Raw genomic sequence first — 17108 nt, 5'->3', positions numbered from 1 at the left:
TCAGATTCCTCACTAGTAACAGTGAATGATCAACAGATCATCCACTGTTACTATGACATTTTTGCCTCTTTCCAGTTTGTCATGCTATAAAGATAGCAAGATGTAGCCTACATGTGCTTTCCTGAGATTGTAAATGGACAAAGATGCGTCTGCATTTCAGCAATATAATGGGTGGAAGTATCATAGTATTTTTTTTTTAATCATTATTGTTAACCAGTTAATCTTGTGAATTCTATTGACATACTAAACAAACACAGGAGTTAAGGACCGTTCACACCAAGAACGATAACTATGTATGGGATAATGTATAGAACGCCGGTCATTATTGGGAAAATAAGTCCCGACAGGGCTAACCCTAAACAAGCATGTGTTAATGCTGAAGTAAAGTAAATGTTGAATGCTTGGATATATCTAAGTTGATCAGCAAATTTGTGGCTAAATTAGCTGTGATTGTAGATGCTGGTAATCTGCCAGGCTATCCTTTAAACTTGCTGAGGAACTACCCATTGAAGTCAGTAAACTGTCTGGCACTGTGGTTAACACACCGCTGCTGTTAACACACTTTTTTTGTTTATTATTTGTGTAACGACTGTCCTGCGGTTTATGCACAATGTTGCCATGGGACTAGGCTGGGCGATATGGTTGAAAACTGTATCACAATATAAGTATTTCATATCAGTCGATATCGATAATTATTGATTTAAAAAAAAAACCTCTATTTCAGATAAGGACCAGAAGAAAAAAAAGTTCAATTTAAACACTTTTATTTTAAACTTAAATTTCCTCTGATTTTAATCACCTCAGTTATCAATCAAAGCAAACAGGGAAAAGAAATAGCAACACAATCATGAAAAACACTCAAATAAATAAATGTGCACATAAATGAATGAAAAGCAGCACTGGTTGATGCCTGGAAATATTCAAACAAAGTAGCTTAATTTGCTAGTTTATCATAGTCTAGGTACTGGTTAGACTGTTCAGTTTCCCCATGTGTGTTTAAGTTTCAAATGAATACTTTTTCTCCTTGGGACAGGCCCGTTTGAGTTTTGGAAAATACTTTTCCATTTGCATCGGGATTGAGATGATTAGAACTTAGCAATCAATTTGAATGCAACAGTTTTGAACAAATTCGTGCAGCGTGCTAATGATGCTAACCGGATTTAATAGCAATTTAGCCAGTCGTCTTGCACGATTGCGAATGTTTGGCCTGAATATCGCCAACTCTAATAGACTTGCACATACTAGCTACAATGCAAGATATATTTAGCCTATTTATTTATGGACAACGTAAGGCGGGAGGTGTGTGTTGCTTTTAATTATTGAATGTTCTATCGAACGTATTTTTCATTGATATCGATTACATGTCTATTGCGATACATTTCGCTATCGTTTTATCGCCCAGCCCTACATATCGCACAGCCCTACACCTTACTGTATATTGGTGTCACATTGTAACTACATGTTATGTTGTGCTGCCTTGGAAATGTCATGGGGACAATGCTACTGATACAAGCATTTTGATGACCATCAAATTGTCAATTAACCGATTTGCTGCTTTCAAGAAGTGATTGGCAAAATGTTGATATTTTAGCTCAACAGCCAGTTAAATCACACCCCTTCTTTCTGTGCTCCTGAATCAATGTGTGTGTTCAAACATCAGTGTTTTTTGAAAGCATACACTGACTAGACATGTAGACTCCAGAGGTTCAACGTGACCAAAAGTGTATTGGACTAGAAGTGTGCAAATTCAATTTCTAAGCATGCTCTGTCTTCTGGAGACCTTTGCTGGTTGAGTGTGTTCAAAACACACTAATTGTTGAGAAAAACTGCCTTGTTGTCAACTGTATACAATTTATATGGTTAAATATCCTTCAAAGTAAGGAAAAAACAGAAACTGAAAACTTAATGTCTATTGAAAGAAAAGTCACTATTTGGCAGTGATGACGTGACACTCAGCATGTGAGGAAATAAATAATTTGTATGATGACCGACCAGCTTGGTGACAGAAAGGATCCCATCCATAATGTGAATGGACTTCATGACAGAAATGATGTATGTTTAAACAGTTTTGTATCAATCAGTTTCAAACTATTCAAGAGAAGATTTCCTTGCATATAACGAATTCATGATAGTTGGCTATTCGTCTGTCTGCTGTATTATTTTGACCACTTTGTGGGGAAGAGGTCAACAACTTTTCTGTAGTTACATTTCATTTTCTTGTCAAACAGTGCCTTAATGTGTACATTAATTTGACCAAAATGCTTGGATACCAAGACGTTTTGGTGCTGTAGAAATTGAGTTTGTTGCTATGGCCAAAGCCCAGCCATTAGTTCCATATCTCTTGTAGCCAAGCTGGCATAAACCAGGCTTCTGTTAAGCCTTAGCTTTGTAAAATCTATTTGGTACTCCTGACACCAAATTTAGTGGAAGTCTGTTGAAATCTATCTGTATGTCTGTCACAAACTCTCTATGCTCTATCAGGTCGCTAATTTGTTGCTCTGTAGTAAAGCAATTCTTCATTTAAACTTCACAACGAATTTGGCAAAGGTAGTACAGGTGTAATAAAGCTAGAAAAACAGTAGCAAATCCATAGGTGTGAAGCACACATCACAGCAGGAAATTCAACCAAGCCATGGTGTGAAATCTGTTGCCATTAATAAATGGAATAGCGTGAATGGATTCTTTTTCTGTAGACAGGTTTTCTGCCTCTCTCATGTTCCTTGTTTCGGCCTTCCTCTCCCCCTCCCCCGTCTTCTTATTGTTTACGGTGTGTGATGTTGCCAGAATCCCCGCCTGTAGAACAGGCATCTGTAAGACCGGTACTCGGCACTAGATTGTGCTGTTTGGAGGTCAGAGCAAGCCGGTTTTGTGTGCTGTTGATGATTCATGCAGCCTCTGTACTGTAGCGTATTTTCTGATAATCACTTGTGAAATGTCCTTGTCATGAAATAAAAGGAAGGCAGGTGGACACTGGCATGCCCAACTCCCCCACCCCCCACAGTGGTCCACAGTGGTCTAGCAAAGTCCTTTGGAAATTTAAACTAGTAACAAAATTACCTTAAAGCTCCTGAATTATTGCTTTTTGTTAGTATTAATGCTTAATATCATGTAGTTTATTTCTTTTTCTTGTTTTGGTTTCCTTTGGCCAAGGAAATGCAGCCATTACTGTAGTAGACAGGGGATGCTACGGTGAGTGATGTTAATATCACTGCACTTAGGGAGGGGGGAGTTTTGCCAGTTTACCCAGGGACAGTTTATCCTTCCAGTCTGGAGTATGCGGAGCAGGTCTTGTTTGTGTGTGTCTGACGAAAAGAGGTGGTCATGAGAACCCACCCGACTTTTCACCTCAGGCCAGCAGAGAGCAGCCGCTCCGTGCTCCCCGTCTGTCCGTTCTTTCTCTTGCTTTCTGTTTCTGTATCTCTTCACACTCCTCCCTTCCACAGCAGAGTCTGTTCATTCAGGCTACACTGTTGAATTGAATGACGAGGGAAGAAACTGCTGAAAGTTGTCCTTGAATGTGTCTGATGACATCAGTGTTGTTGTCTTGGTAGTGGATAGATTGCTGGTCACTGGCAAGCAGTTGTCGTCCTTGAGAGGCAACATTACTGACTGAGTCTGGACTTAAAGATAGGGATGCACCGATTGTGAAAATCTGGGCAGATATTGATAAGATGTATAAAATATTTTTTTTATTATAAGATGTATAAAATAATTTGCATGATGATCAATGCCAATACAGATAATTGTTGTTATTTATGTCTTTTTTTGTTGTTAATTATAACCTTTAGTAGAGCGGAAACAAAAATGTTTATTAAAAAAAAAAAAAATAACTTCCAGGCCTTCATAACACAACATTTACCTAATGCAGAATTGATGCAGCATAATTGATGGACATCAGCCACTGCCATCGGTAAATGTAATGACCAATAGCCGAAAGGCTCAATTACATAGGGAGTATTCATGATCAACGTCACACAATGTACGAATCCCCATCTAAAACTGACGTAAACGGTCATGCTCCTACCCCGACAACAACGTTACATAGAGCAAAATCAGGCGCTCTGTACAGAGACTGCATTCTCCTTTTTTGTAAACCAGTGTAGCATCACAATACGTTTGATGCTGTTATTTTAAGTGCAAGTGATGCTTTAAAGGTGTTCCTTTAAAAGGAAGATTTTGGTGGTGATTTTATGATATCAGGAATTGAACATCTATGGTCATGTGTAGGGTAGACATATCTCTTTCATGATTTGTGTCTGCTATGGTGGTATGGTCAGACAAGCACCAGCTTGATTATTGTTGCCTTGCTTGCTGACCCAAATGTTGCTGCTGCTAATAATGGCTACAGTTTTGGCTGGTAGTAGGCCTACATTTTTAGCCTGGCTCTGTAAGGCTCTCCGCTTTGTTGGCGCATGATCTTATTTGGATGGCTCTCAGTCAAAATGTAAACCAACTGTAAAGTCATTAGAGCCCATGACATTTGGTTGAAAAGACTGATCTTATCACCTCATCACTAATTCTGGACGTGGGAAATATGACACCTCTGTATCAAAACAAAATTCAAGAGAATCTGCAGCTCTCAGTGAGGGGAAAGAGGTAGTGAAACCCATGGGAAAGCAAGACAAGGCTTGACAACATTTACATTTATTAATTTATCCAAAGCGACTTTCAAGTTAGGAGAAGCATTCAAGCTACGTTGCGCAGAGGGAGGCCTTACTTGGTATAACAGTAAATACTACTCTGGTAACAGGTAACTGGGGCAGCCGTGGCCTACTGGTTAGCGCTTCGGACTTGTAACCGGAGGGTTGCCGGTTCGAACACCGATCAGTAGGCACGGCTGAAGTGCCCTTGAGCAAGGCACCTCTCCCCTCACTGCTCCCCGAGCGCCGCTGTTGTTGCAGGCATCTCACTGCGCCGGGATTAGTGTGTGCTTCACCTCACTGAGTGTTCACTGTGTGCAGAGTGTGTTTTACTAATTCACGGATTGGGATAAATGCAGAGACCAAATTTCCCTCACGGGATCAAAAGAGTATATATACTTATACTTATACTTATACTATACTAACACCACAGGGGGATGAGAGTGCAGAACAACCAGAGGATGAGAGTGCAGATGTCCAGCTAGAGGAGTAGTCAAAGGAACAAGTAGTCGAAGGAAGTGCAAAGTAAGTGGGTTAGGGATGCTGCGTTTGTTAGATGTGAAGGAAGTGGTTGAGTGCTTCAACAAGCACTGTGATGTGCCTGCTGAGTTGAAGTAAACTTTTGAAGACTCTCTCCAAGTGCTTCCTTTATAACTGAGATCTTAGTGCTGGAGTGCTCTTGTGGGGAAAGGCACTTGGCCGTGTGAATGGAGTTCAGCAGACAGACACCAAAAAATGTAGTTGTGGCAGCTTTTCGCCTACAGCAAAGAGCTCATCTAAGCAAGGAGGAACCAGTGCACTGCTAACAGGACTCGAGACGCTAGTGTCTGAATGGAGTAGTACTATCTCATCAGTGATAATGGAGCATAGGGAGTATGCACTGTGCAGCAGCCTTCTCAGAGAGCCGAGCGACAGACTTGTAGGCTATGTGTCTAAAAGGAGAATGTTCTGGCTTGGCCTTTTTACTGGAAGATTTGTGATAGTTGGTGTGCGCGTGGATGGTCTTGTTTTCTGCAAACTCATTGCTTTACAACATTGAAATCTTTCTCAGCTGGAACATGTCTCAAAGTGATGGTGTTTGCTGGACTAAAAGTCAAGATTGTTTCCTTATTTTGTGATGTGTTCTGGGGAATGTGGTCCAGGGAATGCATGATACTGACTGCTGGGAGCAGAGGAAAAAATTGAGTGCGGCAGAACAGGAGTGAGATGTTTTTCCTGCTTTTCGAAGAGCAGAGGAAAAAATTGAGTGCGGCAGAACAGGAGTGAGATGTTTTTCCTGCTTTTCGAAAAGCCAATACACGTGTTCTGTAATTAACACCCAAGAAGATATGTGTAGGTTGTCCACCCAGAGAGAGTGTGTTTCAGAATCCACTTTCTGTTCTTTACAGTTCTCTTATGGTGAAGCTGGTCAGATGTTGTTGCTGTTGCCCTCATTGACAATAAGCATTTGTGACAAATGAAACAGTCATGAAATCATCTCTTTAAAAGAGTAGCAAACACTTAGACCTTGGTTGACAAACAGCTAAATAAGAACAATGGGACATGTAACATATATAGGTCTGCACCGAGTGTGAAATGCTGTGCAGATATCAATAACAATGTTTTAAGTACAATTCGGCCGATAACCAGTGCTGATTTGTTTGTTTACTAAATGGTATAATAAAAAAAATTAAGCAGAGTGGAAACAAAAATATACATAACAAACAACAAAACCACTTTCAAGGCTTTCATGCCTTCACAACACCATCTCTCTATGTTCTGGTCTGCACATAAAACAACAGCACAGAATTGATGCAACATATCAGATAAATATCAGCCACTGTCATCGGTAAATCTGTAAATATCATATAAATTTGCCGATAGCCTATATCAATAAATATATATGCATCCTTAAATGATTTAGTAAGGCTTGTATTTTCTCATTTAGAAGATTTTAAAAGCGCTTTTTGACCAGTCTTATATAGGCCTAGTCCAAGTTTGTCCTTTAATACACCTTATCTTATTTGGTCCTCCAAAGTTCATCATACAGAAAGTACATGAATGTTTTCATCAAATATTCAGATGCAGCAGTAACAATTCTGTTTCCAAACAGACCTAGGCCTACAGTAATTAGAAGGACCTTTAGACAATTGCCTTTTGAGTTTTGATTAATTTATTAATCTAGGATGTATTTTGTGAATTAGTGACTTCTGGTCAGTCCACAGCACATCCAAACCCACTCCCTAAGTCTAAAACTATAGCTTCCTACTGATATTAACCTCTGATATCAAAGCTAGTTTAATTACTGTGAAGCCGCAGTAAAGAGATATTCAGCCAACACTTAGTCCTCTTGTGCCTCTCAAGTGAATTGGGCTTTTGTGAGCGGCAGGGAACTGATGTGGACTGATGGCTGTGCTCACGGAAGTTTCACCGCCAGTAGGTGGTGTCTTGATGCCTGGCGGTCTCCGCTCAGCTGCCACATGAATAATGTGAAATGGAATGTGGAGCTCCCTCTGTGTGACTGGCTGCGGCTGCTTAGGGGCCGGTGCATAGTCTACGCAAGCACTCCGCTCTAATGGTCCTCATCGCTGTACAGCAGTCTGGAGGCACCTCTGGTGCTGCCAATATCTTGCATGCATCTCTGTATGGGAAATGGCTAATGGCTGAGTGAAATGGGAATATTTTAACCCTATATTTGACTGTTTTTGTGTGTGGCACAGACACATGACACTCCCCTCCCTACCAGTTTCTTGTGTTACAATGAACTTGCTTTTATTCTCTCCCTTAAATGTTTGTTTTTACTCTAGAATACATTTTGATGCTAAACTCAGAATTCAGAGAATGGAGTTTCTGACCTTGTGCACAATCAATGTGTGTCAGTGTGCACCCGGCTGGTATGGGATTGTGTAGTGTAGACAAATCGGAAACCCCCGGCCCCTTTAGCACTAAATGCATACAGTACGTTGATAACGGACGAAAAGGTGAACTCCTGCATCGTGTTACTCTAAACCCCCCGTGTTGTCATCAGAGGATTGCCCCAGTTTGATAAATACTTGAAGACACCAGCATGGGGTTCTGCTCCCCTGCTGTAGTGCTGTGACATCACTTCCTCCTCAAACAGAGATGCTATTTGGCTACCTTGGCCTCTCTAGCCTACCTGTTGGAATGCCCTGGTTGCTATATTAAGCCCTCATTTGCATGTGTTTGTTCAGCTGAAGCTTGTCATCTACAGTGCCACAGCATGGATGAGCCCACTGTAATGCATTTATTCATGCTGCATCAGTGGGCTTATCAGTAGCATAAAGTGATATTAATTTTGTCTGTTGTCTGGACCTTTATGGTGTGCACACTGTTTATGAATGAGGCTTGTCTTTTTTCAAATGTAGACTGAAAAGAGGAGGCATATTTTTCACATGGTCATGGGGAAAATGTAACCATTGGCCTATCTTGGACAAAGTAATTTTTTGGTAAAGCTATTTATTTAATCATTGGTAATTAGCCTAGGATTGTATGAGTTGGCAAATTGAGATGCCCATTTTCTGAAAACATTGCATTAATCAGTTCTCTGCATGACGTCTGTTTTGATTTTATCAAAGGTCAAAATCCCTGTGCACAGCCCTTCTCGCTCCAGGTCTGTTTTGATTTTGTTTAGGTAACCAAACAAATTAAAACTACCGTAATAATTGCTAAATTGCAAAAACACATTAGGGAAATGCTGCTGCTGTATGTCAGGCTGAAAGTTGTGTGATGTCAGATGATGCTCTTTTTGGAAGCTGCCTTCAAAAGTGAGAGTGGAGTAATGACTATATATCGAGCTGTTCACAGTGCCTGGGATATTCAATTTAAATGGTTAGTGCTGCTTATCTCCTGCAGGCGTGCTGATGTTATTGAGAGCTTGTGTTCTGGCAGCCCAGTTTAGTAACCAACCCATTTGGGAATCACAGCAAGTGATGTTTTCCTTATTGTTCACCTGCTCTCAGTACACTTCCTGCATGTATTTATCTCCCACATGTCCGAGTGAATCTTGGATCATTGGAGCTTTTCACTTTGCAACTGCCTTGTGTGAAACTCTTTTCTCCCCACTGCAACTCTTCACTTAGACGCAGGCTTCTGTTTGTGCTTGCGTGCTATAACCTGTTTGCCCTTTGGCGAAGAACTGAATAGGATGGGTTTACTTGTGTAGGACACAGTTATTAACAGTGAACTGCTGCTTTTATCTGTAATCACAATGAATGGCGGAATGTCTTCCTGCGCCTGCTCTTGCTGTTGCCCATTGCTTCGTTTTATTCATTTCCTTCATTCTTTTACTTTTTGTCGTCTTCACTGTGTTATGTTGCTGTTGTGTGGTTGGAGTTATCTGTGAGTATTGCCAAGAGTTTGAATCTTGCAGGATTATCGGAGTAGTTCCTTTGAGACTCTGATAACCTCTTACCTGACGCTGTAATCCTGAATATAATCTCAATCTGTCAAAAAAATAGAATGAATCTGCTTTTAGCTTCCTTGGGTCCAGACGTTTTGAGCCCGTATTAATCTAGAGTTGAACCTAGCCTACGTAGTGCACAAGCACACAGCTGTGGTTTTGCTTCTTTGGCAGCTAGCTTGACAGATCGCCCACCAAGGTGCTCTAGGCTGAGAGTAGAGTGTCTGGAGCTGTATAGAAGGGCTTAATGGTTCAGCAGCGGTGTAGTATTGCTGGAAATGCTTGTTTGTTGCCGTCCTCCTGCTCACAGCGTGTGAAAGTGACCAACTGCTTTTGGCAAATGTCCCTCCTTCGTCAGCTCTGGATCAGTGGACATGAATCTGGCTGGGTGGACACTTGAGTGACTTACCATTTCCAATTTTGCTCCGAAGATCTCCCACGACTGCATGTGTTGCGGACATGATGCTCTTGGTGTTGTGATTTGTGTGTTATTCATGTTTTGTACACGTATGGCTCTACAAATGTTGGTTCCTGGGCCAACTACTAGGGATGTCAGAAAAGAAATTTTCTCTTGCACAAATATCTCTTATTTATCATCTGAATACCCTGCATGCTTAAGCTTAAGTCACCCTAAATCTAGTGTCACACAGATTGGCACTCAATAGCCAACCAGTTTGATTGCAAGCAATTGTATAGCCAGAAGATGCACAGAGCTTAGGTTTAGCTTAGCTTGTCAACGATTGCGTTTTCAGTTTTCCTCCTGTACCTTAGATGAGATGGAACAGGTCTCAAGGCAGGAAGTTTATAAGCACGTGGCACCAGTCTATGAGTTCACTCTATTGTAGTAGAATAGCAAGAGACTTGAACCATGCAGTGTTGAGGTCTTGGTGTGCTGGCATGCCAAAGTCTATAGACCCTTTCAAGAGAGTTCCATTATCAGCATCATAGTTGGCCCCACAAGACTTGCTTTTTAACATTCCATATGTTATCTTAATGCAGAGGAAGTAGATTGGGGCCCAAATAGAACGTTCAAGCATTGTTTTTGTTTTTATTGTTGAAAGGGTCTATAAATGAGTCGATGAGTCTGTAAATGTTTTGGTTCCAGACAGTTGCTGTGTTACTAACCAGAGCGCTTCTCTTTCCCCCCTGCAGCGGTTGGGAGATGTGAAGAGCGGCCAGAGGGAGGCGACGTTAAGCGATCTGTGCATCCTCACGACCCCCCCCCCCACCCTTCAGCATGAATGGGGATATGCCTCATGTGCCCATCACCACTCTCGCTGGGATCGCTAGCCTCACAGACTGTGAGTAACAACACACGCATGCACACACACTCTCTCTGTGTCCCCCCCCCCCCCCCCATCTCTCTCTCTCACTCACACACAGACGGACATGGTGCACCTATACACTCTGTTCTATCACCCACACACACGGGAGGACAGAGCGATTTGGAGAAAATATCTAATCTTTTTCGGACAGATATTGTGAGTGCAATACTCCTTATACTCCTTATCTGTCACTGGAGACATGTCATCTGGAAAACCTGTATTTATTACTGTTGTACATAATTAATTTCTATCGCCTACATAACAGCACAGAATACAGTACTCAACCTGCACTTTGGTATTTAATTCTTCTTTGCACTTCTGGTTGGATGCCAACTGCATTTTATTGGCTCTGTACCTGTACTCTGCTAAATGACAATAAAATTGAATCTAATCTAATCTAATTTGCGGTATAAGGCAGGCTTCAGTTCAAGATTCACTATAGAATACACATAAAACATTGCCAATTAAAAACACATCAAAATTTTAATTGCTTTATCTACTTATTCAAGGATGAAAATTAAAATATACAAATTACTTCCAAATATAGCTTTAAGATGGGCCATGTCTGAATAGTAAGCATTCGTAGCATGTACCACTGATCGATGAGGTTGATGAGGCATGACTGTCACAAAAGGACCATACGAATAAAAAAGTAAAAAACATATGTGACATTGACTACTGGGTTAGAGCCTCTAGCTGCACAGTTAATTGCAGCCTTTGCAATTTATTAATTACATTAGTTCAAATTGCAATTTCGATTACATTTCGATTTCATCTTTCAGCCCTAATAGATGCACACACACGGACGCGGACAGAGTTCACACACACATACGCACGCACGCACACACAGGCACAGGCACTCTTACATCATCATCGTCACTCCTGCTAGGAATGCTGATCTCAGAGTGTGAACAAAGCTATAAAATATAATTAACAAACACACACAGACAAGTGCACACCCATGTGTTGTTTTTTCTCTATCTACTCTATACAGACATGAACACACACACACAGAAACTTTCACTTGTTTGTTTCACTTGAATGTGTCTCTCTCTGTTTCACACGCACACATACTGTATGCACACACCCTCACCAACTTCAAAAGAACACATGGCTTGACACATTCTACACCAATATCTTTCACACACACACACACACACACACACACACACAGCCTACTCTCTCTTACTCCCTGCTGTTGACTTCCTACGATCAGACTTCCTACTAATGCAATGCATTCAATGCTTAAACATTAACTTTTGTGACTGTTGTTGTTAATGCACGTTCTTGTTAGATTGAATCACTTTATGAACAGTACCTGTGGGACTAACCCACAGTAGGCAAGGCATCAAGCAGGCAGGCAAGGCTACTAAGGTTCAACTTAAGCAATGGCCTGCTGGCCCGGGGCAAGTGAAGGAGCATGCCAGGGCAGGTTGGTTGGCCAGTCACTGGCCTGCAGTTGTTTCTGCCAGCTCAGCTTACCTCCGATGCTATCTGGTGGAAGCTAAGCATGTGTGGTGACGAAAATAAGGAGGCAGCTCATTTCAGTGTAATAAATTAACAGTGTTGTGCAAAAGTGACTTTTTCTGGGCCAGTAAATATATACAAGGGGGCAGTGGGGCTAAAATGTTACCTTGGACACAGCAAGGCAGGCAGTACCACTGGACCAACACCAGATGTCAGGGCCACTTCTGCTTGCGCACACAACCCTGTTGTCCTCTCTGTTCAGGGAGCGCTGTGGTCACAAGCCATCACCTCTATGGGGGTTCACTCCTCTGCCTCCCAGAGGCGTCTTGAGAAACAAGGCTTATTTTTATCCCACTATTCACAGCCGAAATGGAATTGAATCCCATGGTGTGAACAGAGGGACAGAGTGAGAGTAGTTGCCAATGTTCTGTGTACAGCCTAGATCACAGAACACAGAAGAGGTGTGGAATGTGGCCATGTTCCCTTCTGTGGCTGGTGATGACTCTTCCAAATCAACCTACAGGCCATAAGGGAAGGCATGCATTTAATTAGTAGCCTATATGTCCTCTCTGTGAGACTTGAACCAGTGGCCATCCTATTGGTTGTGCTCTGTTCTAGGATGAGCTCTAAGAATCTTGGTAGATATTCCTACTGGTTGAGGAAGTTGCTAACTATACCTTCATATATGGATATTATGAAGATCTATTTCAGAGTTCTGCTTTGGGTGTATCTGTCCTCTGTGTCGGGTGGCTTGTGTTCGTTATTCCTGCTGACTTTGAACGTTTGTGCAGTAGCACAAGGAGGCTCCATGCAATAACTGGCCCTGGATTACTAGGGAGGATTCTAATTAACATTAGTTTGGTTACCCATCCCAAAAAAATACAGCCATCACATTTTTTGTAAATGACCAGACGTGATGGCGCATGACCCGACGTGTTTCGTGTGTGTGCTGTTTCCTCATCATAAACATGTTTTAATGTGTGTGCGCATGTGTGTGTGTTTGTGTGTGTTGGGGGTGCAGTGTTGAACCAGCTGCCTCTGCCCTCTCCGCTGCCTGCCACCACCACCAAGAGCCTGCTGTACAATGGGAGGATTGCCGAAGAGGTGGGCTGCCTGTTGGCCTGCCGCGACGAGACGCTCGTGTCCCAGCTGGCCCACAGCCTTACGCAGGTCTCCACCGAGCACATGTAAGTGTCCTCCACCACCCCACAAACAGGCACAGTGCAAAATCAGGCAATGAGTAAAGTGTCTTTTTAGCTTTATTGTATTTCCAAGTCACTGAACAACTTCTGTGTGATTGTAATACTGATTGTGGTGTTTGTTTGCGTGTGTGTGTGTGTGTGTGTGTGTGTGTGTGTGTGTGTGTGTGTGTGTGCGTGTGCATGTATGCGCGCGCAGAGAGCTGAAAGACAACCTGGGCAGTGATGACCCGGAGGGAGACGTTCCCGTGCTGCTGCAGACGGTGTTGTCCAGGAACCCCAACATCTTCAGGGAGAAAAGTACGGCCATGCGCTGCGGGGTTCAGGGCGGTAAGGAGGATGTGCAGACATTGCCTCTTGACTCTTGAGCAGCAGCTGGGAGAGCACGGTGCCTACGTGTCCTGGGGGCCACGGTCCTCATGGGGGGGGGGGGGGGGGGTGGAGATGAGCTGACATCGGTCATATATGCATATATGGGCCAACAGCCCGATCTCTCTGATGAGAACTGCTGGCGGGGGCTTCATTATTTTAAATGAGTGAAGGTTGAAATGTTGGAATTCTGTTCTGCAATGAAGTGTGAACGCAGAACAGTTTTTAGAGTAGGTATGATTTATATGAAGAGGTTCTGGCAAAGTGCATATTTGTTGAGAACCCAGAATGAATATAACTTTTAGCAGTCCGGAGAACTTCATCTACTTGCACTTGCTGAAGTGTTTCATGTTTAAATGCAGAATAGGTAAGGTCTTTGATTATGTAGAGGTGCCCTGCTTTATTTGCTGGTTGGATTTGGGGGCAGGATGACGAAGCGTCCTCCTCGCTGCCTGCCCTAGAAGCTTGTCTGGGCTTGTCTGAGAGAAGTGCAGAGACAATCAATATCTGAGGGGTATATATATATATGAGGTAGAACGCTAAAACATTCTGGCATTCCTAGTCAGAGGCAGTGAGAGAAGCATTAAGCCAACTGCCTTTTAAAATAGTGGCAGAATGTATTGAATATGTTGTAGTGTAGTGTCTCTCCTCTCTTTCTGTGCTTAAGAATGGTGGTAGGTCTGCCTTTTCCTTGTTCATCTTGATTATTTATTTGTATACCTGTGTTAAGGCCTTCTGCCATGTAAGGGCATTTAGTAGTTCTGTAACGTAACTGAGCTGGAAAGTTATGATCCGTGTGGAAGTTGGCCTTAATGTTTATTGGCTTGCTGTGTCATGTCTGAAGAACTGTTCTGCAGCTGGTTCAACATCAGTTTGGACTGTCCAGTTATTAACCTCGGGAATGTAGGGAGGTCTTTTGGGATTGCAGTGTGCTATAGACTGGGTACTTTGCTTGCACCCTGGAACTTATACCCATATAGAGCTCTGGATAAAATTAAGAGACCACTGCACATTTTTTCTGATGTAATCCTACGGTTCCTGAGTGACATTGGAATGAGTTGATGGTTATATTCAAAATTAAGAGACCAGTGCAAATTTGAATATGACCGATGTCAGCTCATCTGAATGTCACTCAGCAACCATAGGATGACATCAGAAAAATGTACAGTGGTCTCTTAATCTTTTCCAGGGCTGTCCACTTGTATAATGCTCATAGAATAAGTTAAACTTCAAAGTGATTCTGTTGTGGGTGATTGTTACTGAGCCTGATGAAACCCCTCAAGCGTTTCTAGAGAGACAGAGACTGACAGAGAGAGACAGAGACTGACACAGACAGACAGACAGACAGACAGACAGACAGACAGGAGAGAGAGAAGTGCACCCTGGGAGACACAGACAGAGGAGGAGAGAAAGAGAGAGAAGTGCACCCTGGAAGAGACAGACAGAGGAGGAGAGAGAGAGAGAGAGAGAAGTGCACCCTGGGATTGGCCAGGCACCGTGCTCCCCCTGCTTCTCCGTTGTCTTCAACACGGAATCAAACTGCAATGTGTGACCTGTACTCTGACCAACCTCCTGCTCTTGTCCAAGAACCTCCTTGCGTCTTTAATCTCTGATGCATGGCTCTATGTGTGTGTTTTTGTGTTTGTAAGTGTGTTGTGTTTTTCTGCATGTGTGCCACAGAGGTTGTGTTACAAGCTTGTGTCCCCCCGGTTTACACTGGTTAGCTGGCTTTTGTCTTAGTAAACATTGCTTTCCTCCATGCAACCTGTCTTTTGGCAGCGATGCTCTCACTTAAGGTTGTGTTAATCCAAAATATCAGAATATCAACTGGAGAGAGTGTGTCTCTGTGATCTTCCACTTAACACTGAAGTGAATCTGTGGTCCGTCTGGGAACTCGGAGTGCAGCTACGGTCTGCTGACTTTAATAGATTTTTCTCCCCCAAAGTGACACTGATCTGCGTGGCTTCCCCAAGAGCCCCCGCCGATCTGAACTCCCACACTGCAACAGCCAAGTGTAGTGTAGTGCAGTGCAGTGCAGTGCAGCCAGCCCAGGGCTCGCGGCGCTTTTAAACAGCTTGCTGAAGATTGGCTTTAAAGCAAGAGTGCCGTTTATGTTTCCTGTGCACTGCTCATGCAACTGTGCCTGTGCTGAGCCTCTGAAAGGCTGCCCATTTATAAGAGCTGGAGATAGTCTGGGCAGTAGCTATATATAGGGAAGGCTGCAAGAAGTCTGACATGTCCAGAGAAAAACGGTGGGAAAAGCAGATGATGATGATGAGAGGCACTATTGCCATGGTAACCACATACGCATGTCTTGTAAATATGTTTTTTTGTCCGACACTGCTTGCCGTTTCATTGGAATTCGTAGCGCTGTATCTTAGAAGCTAGTAAATCAGATGGGCATGGGCATTTACATTTGTTCATTTAGTTTTTTATCCAGAGCGACTTTCAAAATGAGGGATAACCATCAAGCTACAATGCAGAGGAGACTGAGACCTCTGCTACCAGATTAACAGTGAGCAGACACACAAAATGTGGGGTGGGGGGCGAGGAGAGGATGGGTGAATTAAGTTTATAGAGCACTTTCAGAATTAGTAATGCATACTACAGTCTGAGGTAGAGGTATGTCCTCTTCTGTTTACATACATACAGGTGCCTATAGTCCATATATACTGTGAGACGGCAGGAGTGCACCCAGTGGGAGGACACCCAGCACTTTGGATTTTAGGACAACCGGAAGTATCCGGTTATGTGCCTATTTAAGGAATCCAAATACCCTCCGTGCATTGTTCATTTTTTGCATATCTGTTGGGAGAACGTTGCCCCTAAGGTGCCACTAAGTGCATGCTGATTTGCTGTAAACAAGTCAACAGGTGGGATGCTGAGGCTGTTAGGGGGAGTGTTCAAAGTCAGGTTGCTATGGTTTCCCCCCTCTCCACAAGTATTGGACTCCCACTGTATAGAAGAGAGGTCTTGATGAGTGGCGCTCTCTGGCAGACATATTTATTGGAATGGGCCGCAATGGATCATGATCCGTTTTCCTCATGACTAGTCACAGGCAGAGTTGAGTTGTTTTTATGCTCTTCATATGAAGGTGGGATATGAAGTGTAAATTGGGGTCAGACCATGCTATTGTAACATACCTCAAAATTAACAGGAAGTAGAGATCCTTTCTGTTGTGACTTTGTCTGTAGCTGAAATCAACAGCAGTTTTTTTTAGTGTTCAGCTGTAATTTATGGTTCTGATGTTTTCTTTATAAAGGTATCATGCAACAGCAAATGGTCTCACAGTATAAGATGTCCCAAAATTCCATGCACGGAAGCCCGGCATCAACAAACTACCAGCAAACCACTATTTCACACAGTCCTTCCAGGTAAGGTGGCATTTTTGTTTGTTTGTTTGTTTGCATATTGAGGTCCTGCTGTTGTTGAAATTGTTACATTTGAGATGGCACTGACGGTGTACTTAGTGACTGTATTGTTTACTGTTGTTTTTTCATTCTTTGTTTACTAACCTCATGCTTCTGTCTGTGTCGCTTCCAGTCGCTTCGTTCCCCCACAGACGGGCACGGGGAGTAGGTTCATACCCCAGCAGGGCAGCCCGGTGCCCAGCCCCTACGCCCCCACGAGTCCTGCAGGGTACATGCAGCAGTACTCCCACCCCCCCAGCTACTCCCAACACCAACAACAGATCCAGCAAGGTCAGTCC

General features: G+C 42.9%; 1 protein-coding gene across 1 annotated transcript in view; it reads left to right on the top strand.

Moving 5' to 3' along the window:
- The window catches only part of nipblb (NIPBL cohesin loading factor b), a 51701-nt gene that overhangs the window by 8315 nt on the left and 26278 nt on the right, over positions 1-17108 (top strand). Inside the window, exons 2-6 of the mRNA XM_076303170.1 lie at positions 10192-10340; positions 12853-13018; positions 13230-13330; positions 16662-16773; positions 16943-17100. Of these exons, the coding sequence (XP_076159285.1) occupies positions 10277-10340; positions 12853-13018; positions 13230-13330; positions 16662-16773; positions 16943-17100 (601 nt within the window). The 5' untranslated portion in view covers positions 10192-10276. The remainder of the gene's footprint in view (positions 1-10191; positions 10341-12852; positions 13019-13229; positions 13331-16661; positions 16774-16942; positions 17101-17108) is intronic.

Source organism: Alosa pseudoharengus, unplaced genomic scaffold (genome assembly GCF_046254945.1).
Source record: "Alosa pseudoharengus isolate Yale_2024_CS ecotype anadromous, Long Island Sound unplaced genomic scaffold, YU_APseudo_1.1 YU_APseudo_1.1_scf_24, whole genome shotgun sequence".
NCBI lineage: Eukaryota > Metazoa > Chordata > Actinopteri > Clupeiformes > Clupeidae > Alosa > Alosa pseudoharengus.
The sequence above is the reverse complement of the archived record's forward strand: the minus strand, read 5'-3'. Positions and strand labels throughout refer to the sequence as shown.